The sequence below is a fragment of the Cygnus olor genome, chromosome 17 (assembly GCF_009769625.2).
Source record: "Cygnus olor isolate bCygOlo1 chromosome 17, bCygOlo1.pri.v2, whole genome shotgun sequence".
Lineage (NCBI taxonomy): Eukaryota > Metazoa > Chordata > Aves > Anseriformes > Anatidae > Cygnus > Cygnus olor.
Genome location: NC_049185.1, coordinates 15,219,497 through 15,231,642, shown reverse-complemented (window position 1 = coordinate 15,231,642; position 12,146 = coordinate 15,219,497). Strand labels below are relative to the sequence as shown.

General features: G+C 42.1%; 1 protein-coding gene across 3 annotated transcripts in view; it reads left to right on the top strand.

The window, feature by feature from the left end:
* Positions 1-12,146, top strand: part of TTC28 (tetratricopeptide repeat domain 28) — a 169,067-nt gene that overhangs the window by 83,731 nt on the left and 73,190 nt on the right. For all 3 annotated transcript variants that reach the window (XM_040576632.1, XM_040576631.1, XM_040576633.1), the window contains one exon: positions 11,913-12,060. In XM_040576632.1, the coding sequence (XP_040432566.1) occupies positions 11,913-12,060 (148 nt within the window). The remainder of the gene's footprint in view (positions 1-11,912; positions 12,061-12,146) is intronic.

Sequence of the window (12,146 nt, the reverse complement as noted above, 5' to 3'; positions counted from 1 at the left end):
CCGCCTGCCCTGCAGAATTGGGGCGGGGTTACCAGGATGCATCCTGCTGGGGAGTGGGGATGCGTAAGGAAGGCGATGGCACAGTGGTTGGCTGTCTTGTTGGTCAGTTAGCAGCTTCCTTTTTGGCAGCGTAAGCACTGCCACAGGGGTGACAGGGATGGTAATAGGTTTCTTCTGGTAATTTAGGTCCTATCGCATAGGAAACAGACTCATCTGCAGGATGTCCTGCCTCTGTGTACTGTGGGACTGAAGGGAGGCTTTGCCAGTATTTTCCTATGGTAGAGCTGCTTGAGAGGGTTGTCCCATGTTTTGCATGCTGCTGGAGCTAAATGTTCCTTTGGCTGTAGAGCCAGCTGGTAGCTGTGCGCTGTGCTGATGCTGGAGGATGTGCCATTAATGCTGTCTGTTAGAGCTGCTGGCCTAGAAAGCACAGACTAATGCTGACAACAATAATAATAGCATTATTTATTCTTAAGTCCAGATTTCAAGATTTAAGTCAACCTTAGTAGTTTTACTGTAAGACAGGATTTACAAATCATTGCACAGTATTAGTTTAATCAGCAGTTGTGCAGCTAGGAAAAGACCTATTGTCTTAACCGTGAATCCAGATCACCAGGACTTTGTCCAGCCCATTAGTGCTGTATTATCTAACACAGATCTTTGAAATATTTCTTGCTGGATTTTCTGTGAATGCCAAGCCTTGTGACTGTGGGCTGACCAGATGCTTTAATGTGTCACTTCTAGATTTTATTGTGTGTTTTCATTGTGATCCACCTAAACTTGCACAGATGGCCAGCCTGCAACATGGAGAAATGCTGAAGAGGAGGGGCAGTCATTTAAGCTGCTACTCAGATGAGTAATTCGAAGTGAGGCAACAAAACTTTGAGCTGGAACATTAAGGCTGAGCAGCAAAAAGAGTAATTGTGGTGGGTGTCTTCCGCTTAAGGACATGATTTTTATTATTCCCTATTTTCCCTTTGTACTGCTTTTTTCATTTATTTTTCTTTTAAGGGTACAATTGCAAATAGTAGTGTATGTTTGTATATACTCGAGTTCTGCAAAGATTCTCAACACGTTAAATATTGCTAGAATTGGGAGAACTGTGTGCAGATGTACATTTGCAGATAAATATCAAATATTAACACAGTATAAATCATGGTACAGACCTGAAACTAGACAAATTGTGTGTTGGAAACAGTCCTGTCACTGTCTCAAACTTTATTGAGAAACACCCTACAGGTGTCATCCATTTATTTTTAGTTCTGTGTTAATTCTGTGTCTATTAAATCTTCAGTAATATCTTACTAGGATTGGTATTACTGCTGGAAGGTGGCTTACCCTTTCTTCTGCAACTCTTAAAGCTATTTGTTTAGCCAGAAATTGGGTAAAACTTTATTCCTGCTAACTTGCAGAGGAATTCTAGATGACGCTATACTTGCCTCTGTGCCTGTCAACCTAAACAACAACAGATTGGTTGTTCTTTCCCTGTGCTGTATTTGGGCGCCAGCGGACTGGTTGCTGCTTGTCTAGAGTGCTTTACTGCACTCATGGCTAGTTCTTACTATTAGATAAGGCTTAATAGTTGTAGCTGATAAAGGTAGGAAGATTCTGTTTCCACACACTCTTGTGAGAGGTAAGAGTTGCTCCCTGAAGAGGAGGCTCTAAATTGTAGCTTGTATTTCTAGAGCAAGCCTGGAGCAGGCAGGAACAGAGCAACAACATTAAGCTATATAAAAAGCTGTGCAGTTAATTTTTGTGCTAAACTAAGTAAGCAAAGACTTGACTCTATTACTAATGATTACATTTAATACCAGTGGGAAAATGACTTGTGCAGTCTCCCACTGGTGTTACTGGAAGCACAATTCATAAGGAAAATTAAAGGCTCTTTGGATAAAACAAAGCATAATATTTTACAAACACACACACCCCTTCCTGCTTTTCTATGTAGACTCAGTGGGACCTAGAGGAAATTTCAACTTTCAGGTGGCATAGTTTTTGTTAGAGACATCTTGGAAACAGGGGTAAAATACAAAGAAGCTATGCGGCAGAGATGGTACATCTGTCAGATGTCCGCTTGTTCTTTAGGGTAGGCTGATAGTACTGGTTCAGGTGCCAGCTGAGTATATGGATTCAGGACAAAAATTGTTATCTTGGGTGCAGTTTTAACTGTGAAAGCTGCATTTCAATGCATATGGTCTGCAAGCAGTATTTATGCATGTGCTGCATGTGTTCTGAATTAAAGCACATTCTTCCCTCTCCCCACATTCCTGAAATCCCACAGCAGAGATTTGTCCTGTATTTCTCTCTAAAATTTGGCTGTAAAGCAGTTACAATTAGAGAAGAAAGATTCAACCTGGTGCCTGGCCCCAAGAAGCCATAGTGGCTGTTCCCGTATTTTCCTCCTATTCTGTATTCATGCATGTTGTATTCGTCAGATGTTGGCTTTGCTTGCGTGCGAAGCTGTGAGGGAGCTGGGTAGTACGTACGGCACAGTCCCACGCAGGACGATGGGTGTGTCCAACATTGAAGCGTTCTGCAGACTCAGGACAGGCCGATTAAATGCTTCATAGATTATTCATGCTATTTTTGGCATCATCTGCTGATCTTGCAAACTAAGGGAGCATTGTAGAAAAAGTATTTCTATACATTTGCCTTTTCTGTCCAGATAATTGGTTGTCCAGAGTCTGAAGCTGACATGACTATAAAGGTGTCTTGAATTTCCTCTCTTGTGTACAATGAAGGTCTTTGTCTTACGACAGAATTTTTTTCCAAGTCTTCCATATTTGTTTGACAGTTATTTTCTGGTCCAGGTTCATCTGATGTCATTCCAGTTTCATCTTTCTATTACCCAGTTAAAAGTTGACCGGCAATTCATGATGTAAATGGGACTCTGAAGTTTGATGACAAAATTACCGGATGAATTCTAGGAACGCAGCTTGGGCAAAGAATATGCAATGCAGCGTTACCGCCCACAGGATTTGCAAAGGGATCACCTACAGAAGGAGAGGGGTTGGGCAGAGAAGGGAGAATGAGCAGACAGAGGTGCAGGAGCCCTCACCCCCCCCCCAGAGGAGAGCTGTGGCTCCCGCTCAAAGCCTGTGTGGATCTGCAGCAGCTGAACCTGGATTTGCCGTGAGCAACGTGAGCTGGCTGCGGGCAGGAAGGAGGGATGCCTGACCCTTGGCGGGTAGAAGGCCTCAATGTCTTTGTCATTGCACTCCTTGTGGGCAGCTTGCTTCCAGTAGGATTTCTTGCTGGCATGGTCTGAGAGGATCAGCTCTTGTATGTGTTGACCTTCTCTCATCACGTTCTTGAAGGGATTGCCCTACTTTAGAGAGAAAGTTATGGTTTCTGGTTTTCTACCTGTTCAGTTTAGTGTGACTTAAGGAAGCCATGTGACAATATGCTCTCACTGGGCTCCTATGTGCTAATTGATGCCCTGGTTCTACCTATTTAAGAATATTTATAAACAATACAGCATCCTGCCAAGTAAAGAACTTGTGTAAAAATGCTTGTACCCTGATACTAAATCATATTCTAGAAGTGTGAGGTCATGCATCAGACTTTCTTACAAAAGGCAATGGTAAGACAGGATTGAACTCCTGCAGCTGTTTCCTATCTCTAACTCTTGCAAGCATTGCGTACAAGATGCGCTGAGGATCCGAGTGATTTATTGCCTTGGATTCTACAGGGAAAAGTGGTATGAGCCTGAAGAGTTGTACCAAAGCCTGCTTCAGATGCCAGTACAGTATGAATATTTGCTGTGAAAGCCTAGACCGCTGGTCCAAAAAATTATAATACATTTTGATCCTTATCTGGTAAGAAAAGCATTGAATTATCTAGGACTTCCTTTACCAGACTTGTTTTTATGTAGCAGGATCTTGGAAAATGTAAAGGAAAGACAAGAAGTCCCATTCATATTCATAAATGTAATTTCTTTGTACTGTATTTTTATCTTTATTGCTTGTTTTGTATTAATTGTAAGCCAGTTAATATTGCTCTTCCTAAAGCAGTTCGTGTATGTTGATATTAGAAGAATTCACAACAATTTCAGAACCAGTGTTAATATCAGTCATTTCAGTGATTGCATTTGCATTCTAATCCTGTTTCATGTTGCGCCTGAAGATCTAATGTTCAGGTTCTAGATGGTTTTGTAGATGGGATCTCAGGTGACAAGGATCAAAACTCTAGCAAGAGTGTTTACATTTGTATCGTCTGTATGCTGCTGCAGCAGCCAGTTCAGTGGCAACTCCTCATAGGACAGGACAGATCAGGTTCTCCTTGTGCATTAAATGGGCTTTGATAAGCACAGATGAAGAAAAGACTAGCCTGAATAGAAAGTACACTGGTCAATAAATTGTGCAGAACAAATAGGATCTGTGTTTAGAATTCTAGAGAGAGAGAGAATGCCTGTTAGGCAGACATTTAAATGCTGCTGCAGCTCAGCCATCAGCCTCCTCCAGAAAACAGGAGTGTTGGATTAGGAACGTCTTCTTTCACGTTCTCCTCTTGTTCATACACTTTATCTAAAGCTGAGAGTAGAGAAAAAGCACTAAAAAATATTTTTGCCGTGAAAATATGACATATCCTGAAAAGGACAGGGCAAAAGGCAAGCCTGAAAAAATGTGAGGGGAGCAAAATCTTCCATGAGGAGGGAAGAACTGTTACGTTCTGGGTGGCTCCTGTGCTGGGCGTGTTGCAGCTTCAGATCGTAGGCATTCCGTGCTTGGGTTTGCTGCATGAGCAGCCTCTGTTATGGGGCCAGTTTTTTGTATGGCTTCAAAACCGCAAGTGCCAAATATATTTTGCAAGTTAATTAGAATGATTTTTTTGTTGGTGTTCCTGGAGTATCAGCAGTGCTTTCAATAAAACACTCGTTATTCCCTCCCTGTCCTCTTTCCCAGACCATCTCCACTCGGCCATATGAAATCTGTGGCTTGTCTCAAGTGATGGTAGTTACCCGGCTGACTGAGAAATGACTGTGTGAGGCTGCAATATCGCCTGATCTCCCAGAACAGAAGGTCCATAGGTGTGTGGACTTTCTCTTACTCTTAACTCTCTTGCTTAGTATCAGTGACACGATCAGATCAGCTCTTTGCTAAAGCTGCCTTCTACTTGTTAATCCTCTTCCCTGTGTAATCACTCTCGCTGTGCTTACTGCAGGGGTTGGCGGTGGAGACACCAGCAGAAGCATCACGCAGAGTTTGAGCTGGCTCTGGCTAGAGGGTTGTGCAGGAGATGCTGTCAGCCCATGGCATGCTGGTGAATCTGGAGGTGGGAGCAGCTGAGCGAGTTTGCTTGTGCTCACACAAAGGACAAGACAAAATAGTTTCTATTGAGGGAGATGCATCGAGTGCCAAATTTCAGCAAAGAGCAAGATTTTCTTTTTTGCATATGTTTGAATTATTGTAGAGGTTCTCAGATTATCCTTGCATGTTCACCAGAAAAGTCAGGAGATCAGATCAAAAAAGATATAGGAGCGTGGGTGTGGTGGAAGGGAGGGAATTGGAAACATGGTGAGGCAGCTGAGGGTGTTGTGGAGGACTGAGCAGAAAATGAGGGATGTTATCGAGGAGATGCTATGAAGATAGCAATCAGTAAGGGGGTGTAGGGAGGGATCAAGGAAACAATGGTGAGCAAGGTAAGGAGATAGAGGAAATACAGGTTTGCAGCTCCTTCTCTTAAAACTAAGGTGCATGTTTCAGATTCAGGTTTTGTTTTGTGATTTGGCTATTTCTTGTTCTTAAGTAATTTTATAGAAGCTTTGTTTGGTTGTTTTTTAATGTTGTACAGTTCTCCTCTATTGACTGAAGCAGGGCTTTGTTATTTGGTAGGGTATAAGCGTCAGAGCTTAAAAATGTCTCCATTTTAGCAAATAAACTTCATTTCAGATTTAAGTACATTGTAAATTGTTGAAGAGCGGTGTTCCACCTATCACTTAGAGAATACTGATTGCCAGCTGCAACGCTGCGGTACTTGGTCCTTCCAAAACACAGGTCCAAGCTAGGACCCATGTGGCACATATTAAAATGTGAATCAGGATCTCCTTCCCGAAACAATCCTAGAAGTGGGGAGTGTACTGAGCGATCAGTCCTTTGCCGGAAAAGACAAAGGGCTTCTGTGTATATTTCCTGATTTTTTTTTTCCAAGCTCTGCAGCTATGCATCAGCAGCTGACCTCAATGAACCTGTTCATAAAGCAGTTTGTTTACCCTCTGCTATGGCTTTTTCTTTGTGAGAGCTGTAGTCAGGGAACTACAGGGATTTGCTGACACAGTGCCTGTATGCTGACAAGTGAAAGCTCCTCTCTCCCCAGGGAAGGCACTGACTGACCAGGAGGCTTGAAGCCAGCGTGCACATCACTGAGTGTAAGGGGGTACACGGGCAGTAACGGGGGTAAGCTGTCAGGAGGGGGAGGTATCTCTCTTCCAGGAGTCATCTGCTGGCTCCCTGATGAAGAGAAGAGGGGAGAATTGTCTGGTGTCCCACTCGCCAGGGCACCGTTATCTGCAGGTTTTTGTTTGCTTGTTTTTTTGCTTTTCTTGTTCTTGTTGTTATTTTTGTTGTTGTTGTTTGTTTTTTTAACTCTCACAGAGAAAATGAGTGACATTTTCCTGCCCCAATTGGTCCAGTTTGTTGGCAGTTGCAAGGTCTGATGAAACCAAAGGGAGTCTGGACTCTGGGAGTATGGGCCTGCATGTTTTGAAGTCTGCCTGTGATCTATCCCTGAGTTGGCTCTTTCTCCTTGAAATGTGTTACTAGATGCAATTGAATACTGTGGACTTCTAATCTATTGGTGCTCCACTGCAGCTTTACTCACCATTGCAAGGAGATTTAAAGAGAGGGGGAACTTGACTCATTAGTATGTTAACGAAGGATTGGGAAGGTCCTTTGCAAGGCCATGCTCTGAGAGTATCTTGCTGTTACCACAGATCCATGCCTCTGGAGCTCTGTGCATAGGTGTGAGGCACAATCCGCCCAAAAAAGGGTAAAGCTGATGAGATGAGAAGTAAAACCGGTCAGTACAAAAAAGACACCAAACCTGTTCAAAGAATTAAAAGCTTAAAAGTGGTTATCTTTGAGAAGATATAAATAAGAGGAAATAAGGTAGATTTATGCAAAAAGAACAGATGCCCTGTTCTTACTTACTTAAGCCAACTTTTCAGGTGGAAATAAGGTCTCAGTCAGTGTGATTGAAATGTAAGAAAGAGTAAATAAAATTATGTACAACTAGTCAGTGGTACTTGCAGCTGAAGCAGAGCATAATCCAAGAAACAACTGAGCACTGGGATTCAATACCAAAGTTATCTTTTCGGAAGGAATTTAAATCCTTCCATTTCAGGGTGGATATGGGTGAAAATATTTCTTGCATTGATTACCAGATATCTGACTGCCCAAAGGTTTTCTTCCAGCTATGGGCAAAGGAGGAGTTCTGGTGCCACCTTCCCTTAGAGATAAGTAACTGAAGTATAAGTTTGTGAGGTTTGATCTAATACAGCATTGCTGGTGTTCCTGGAAAATGTGATGCAGAGCCTGAAAAAATACAAGAGATTCCGGCTTTTTATATTACATTGAGGATGCAAAGAGCCACTGGTTAGAAAACACCTGCTGTTCTTTTGTCCTGTCTTTAGCAAAGCATCATCTTCTTGTTGCTTTAATCTTCTTTAAAGGAATCAATGGGCTTTTCTTACCTGGGATCACTGGTAAATTAATATGTTTTTCATTTTAGAAGGAGCAACGTGCTCTAGGTGACCCTGCTTGGCAGGAGGGTTGGACTAGAGGATCTCCAGAAGTCCCTTCCAACCTCAACCGTTCTGTGATTCTGTGAGTGCTCTTTCAATCGCGCTATGTGCAGATCAGAAATGTAAAGTTTACTGAAGCGTGGGAAGATTCTGTCTTCGTCAGGGCTGGAAAGATGCTCTTTGTCTCATTTCTTCAGCTGCAGCTACTGGCTCCCTGCCTTTCCTTTTCCTTTCCTTTTCCAAAGGGTGATTCTCTCCATTTCCCGTTTGCAGATTTTTTCCCTCGATATGGTGTCTTCATTCCAATGCTAAAATAACTTGCGAATGCCTCTTTTGGAGAGGAAATAGATGATGTGAACGCTTTTTATTTATTTTGTTAAAGGACTCTGGGGAGCACAATATGTGGAGAGGATTCTGCATAAACTGGAAACCAGAGGAGAAAGGAAGGAAAATTTTTTGTGGGAGAAAAATTGACCAAAATTTTCCTTCAGTTAGATTAATAGTTTTGGTTTTTTTTTTTTTTGTTTGTTTGTTTTGATTTTTCTGTTGGGCTCTGAATGCTGGTTTGTATTCAAATGAAGTGGTTTCCAGGAATAGATGTGGGAAGGAAATAAGACCTCTTTGCAGCAAGGACATGGAGCATGCATGCTGCTGAATACTGTTTGCCAATCTCTTCCCTGCCTTGTTCTCTTCTATCACCTGGAGCCTGTGGTCTCACTGAGAGCAGAACTCGGGGCTGGGGGCTCTGTTCCTCAGTGCTGTGGGACGCACACTGCGAGCTCTCGGGGAGGCAATGGTCAGTGCAGCAGGCTTGTTGCTACTCTGCACGGTGCTCTGACACCCTGTGGCCAGGCTTTTTTTCTATTGTCAAGTTGCACCTGTGGTGGGTTTTTGTTTTTTGTTTGTTTGTTTTCCTGCTAGGAGATGTTTGTCTGAATTTCTGTACAAGAACTGGAAGTAGGGCAGAGGCTTCGTGTGTGTTTTGTTTAGCATGCTTGTTCCCCGTTTTCCTCACGGGGGTCATTTTTCTTCATGGGACACAGGAAAGCTATTTATTACTGCACCTGTAGCTGAGGAGTTACTGAAGCTGAGCTTGTTACTTCTGCTACAGCCTTTGTCTGTATAGGATGGGATGTAGAGAGCATTGCACTAACTACATGGTCCCTTTTGAACCCTGGAAATGCTAACTGTAGTAATTCCTCTCTTCTGTAGGCCATGAGAGTCTCCTCTGCATTGTCTGTAGCATCCATCTCCCTTCTGCCTTTTCATTAAAACTCTTTATACGGCTTTTTGGGTTTGGGGGCTGAATTGACATTCTGCAGTGTGCTTCTGATGTGCCTTCTATACAGGTAGTATGCGTTTTGAGAGAAGAGGTGACAGGCTTCTACCTTTCTGTAAAGCGTGAGCTGTTAGATATGCACAATGTGGAGTTCCCTTGCTGGCAGCTGTGTATTTGTGCCCTCATCCTTGATAACTGGATTAGGCAGGCACATTAGTCCTGGGTCTGTGAAACCAGCCTTGGCCTGAAAGGCCCCCATCAGAGACGTGCTGCATCAAACTGCCTCTGTCATGAAGCAGTAAAGAAAGTAATTAAATTATAATTCCGGGGGGGAAGAAAAGGACTTAAAAGTGTACACCATGATTTAGGTGACAGCACACTCGCTGCTTGGAGAACTCATGTTTTATGGCTGCTGCACATCTCTTAGTTCTTTATATTTTCACCGATTTAAAGCATCATACTAGTAATCCAATTAACATTGAATTGGGTTTCCAGTACAGTAGCTTGTTTGGTTCAATAAGAACACATTTATACTAAAGGTTAATGAAAAGAATTTTGCTTTCATCATATTCATTAAAACTAGTTCTACAGTCAACGATTGCTAATGGAAAAGGAATTAAATATTCATGTCTATAAATTCCTCATGTCATTTCTGATTTTCCTTAATCTCTGCCTCCATGGACTGGATTCTGAAAGTGTCTGCAAGCTCTAATGAAATACCAGTTTGGATATTAATTGGAGATTTATCCCGTACAAGTAAAAAGACCTTCACACCTGTACTCTTGATGTATCTTGAGCATGGGTTTCTGTTGCAGATGGGTACAAATAGTGATTATGTCTTATCCATGAATGCGATACTAGGAGCCAATCTTAAGGAGCAGTATTGTGTTCTTTAAGCACTCTTTAATACAGTATAAGTTTTTATCTTCTATTGTGTATCATTATTGGTGCTATCAAAGTTTTCAGTGAACCAAGAGTACAGCAAAGTTTGGGTCATAAAGATATGAGTTGGACATGAAGATAAAACTTGAATAATAGATATTAAAGATGTTTCTTAACGATTTAACACTTTTTTTTTTTATAACATAGTGTCTAGAGGTATGTGCTACAAATATGTCTCAGCACTTGGAGTAAGTGGTTGTGGTTTCTGTGGTCTCTGGTGCCGTAGGTCTCAAGGTAGTTCTGCATATCCTGTGAGCAGAGGCTTTGCCATTGCTTTATGTGAGTAGGACACATTTCTGCAGTTCTTGCTTTGTGTGGGGGTTCTTGGTATCACAATTGAGGGGAATGCAAAAGCTCTGTTTGGGAACACTTTTCAGATGCATATTGATGTTGTTGATGTAAGAATGCAAATGTGTAGTGAGAAGAGATTGAAGTTAATTTGAAGGTATTGCATGGTTCCATGAATGGTTTCCATTGAAAGGAATAAACAAAGAAAAATGTTCTTGTGAATGTGTTCAAAATGATGAGTGTCTTGGCTCAGTCTAAGAAGTGCATGTATAGGCTGGTACTCCAAATTTGACTACTTGTTAGTCTGTGGTCTGATTCTCACTTTTGATTGCATTTCAGTTCTTTTAGATGGTTGCAGTAAGTGCAGTTGCTCACTGTACTTTCAAGCTCGTTGTATTTAGCATTGTTCACCTGTGCCCTTCTTTTTTTTTTTTTTTTTTTAATTAATTTTGCTCTTTTCCAGCTTTTCATCATTGTTATTTTGTGTGCAATCTCATTTTCTCCCTGCTCATGGTTCTGACTTGCGTTCTCTGCATTGTCGCTGCACTTCTAGCTCTCACTCCCTGGTACACAGCCTTTATCTCAACACAGTGCTCTTCCTCACTTTCTTCAGTTCCATCAAACTATTCTTGCAAGAGGGTCTTCCTGCCTCACGTCAAGACTCATAATCTGGGATTATTGAACTGCCTACTCCCATATCACTTAATGATATCCTGGTCACTTTGTAAATAACCTGATTCAGCAGCATACTGCAATTCAACAGTATGGCATATCTGTTTGCCTAGCTCTCTGGCTGATACAGCATGTATGTTTCTTTAATTGTCAGTTCATTCATGATAAAACCAATAAAAAATTCCATCCTAAGTGTGAAATACTGGCTCCTTATGGTACTTGCTTTGTGTGCACGGAACATTCTCCCTTTCCCTTAGGAAAGCTAACTTCAGAATTCTGAATTGGGCATCCTGGTTCAAAAGTGATTCTGTAATTGGAACAGAATGGTGTTCACATGCTACTGTAAATTGGAGACCTGACTTTCCAGGGGTGATACAGGTGTGAGACGGGTTGATGAGTCAATAGATGACATTTGCTGCACCCAGCAAGTGGGACAATGCTGGGCCCTGTCCGCATTGAGAGATGCATGTGGATAAGGGAGATTTTGATCCTATCTGGAGTTTTGTATAGTATTTCATTGCAACTTAAGCTTTCAATACATTTTGTTCTCTGCTAATACAGTGTTTATATTGGACTCATTGGTGAGAAATTTTGAGAAAGGAAGCATGTTCTTTCTATGCTGTGTGAGCCAAGAGAGTAGAAATGGAGATCTCAAGAGAATGAGCATTTGGTTATAAGAAGATCAGAATAAGTAATTTGCTGAGTCCAAGGGGAAAGCTGTGTGTCTGAATAGTAATTACCATCCCTGGTCTCCAGAGCACTTCAGAGGCCTTGCAAAGGTCGAGGAAGTCAACACACAATGGGGATAAGCGACTGGCTGGGCAGTCACAAACCAAGCTGTAACGCTGGATTTTTCTGATTATATCTAGCATGACCAAAGAATCCTGAACGTGATCATGTAGTGTCCACCAGCATGAGGTGACTGGCAGATTCGGTATTTGTGACTTCTACCAATTTAGTAATTGACATTTCTTCCTTTTGGTTTTTCAGGCATACTTCCGACAGGGCGTAGCCCTTCAGTATCTCGGACGTCATGCAGATGCACTGGCAGCATTTGCATCGGGTCTGGCTCAGGATCCCAAGAGTCTTCAGCTTCTGGTTGGCATGGTCGAAGCTGCCATGAAATCTCCCATGCGAGGTAAGCACCAGGAAATTTTCTCAGGTGATCTGCTGCTGTGGTACTTAGAGGCAGTAGTTTCAGTCTATGGTAACTCTGCCAGCATC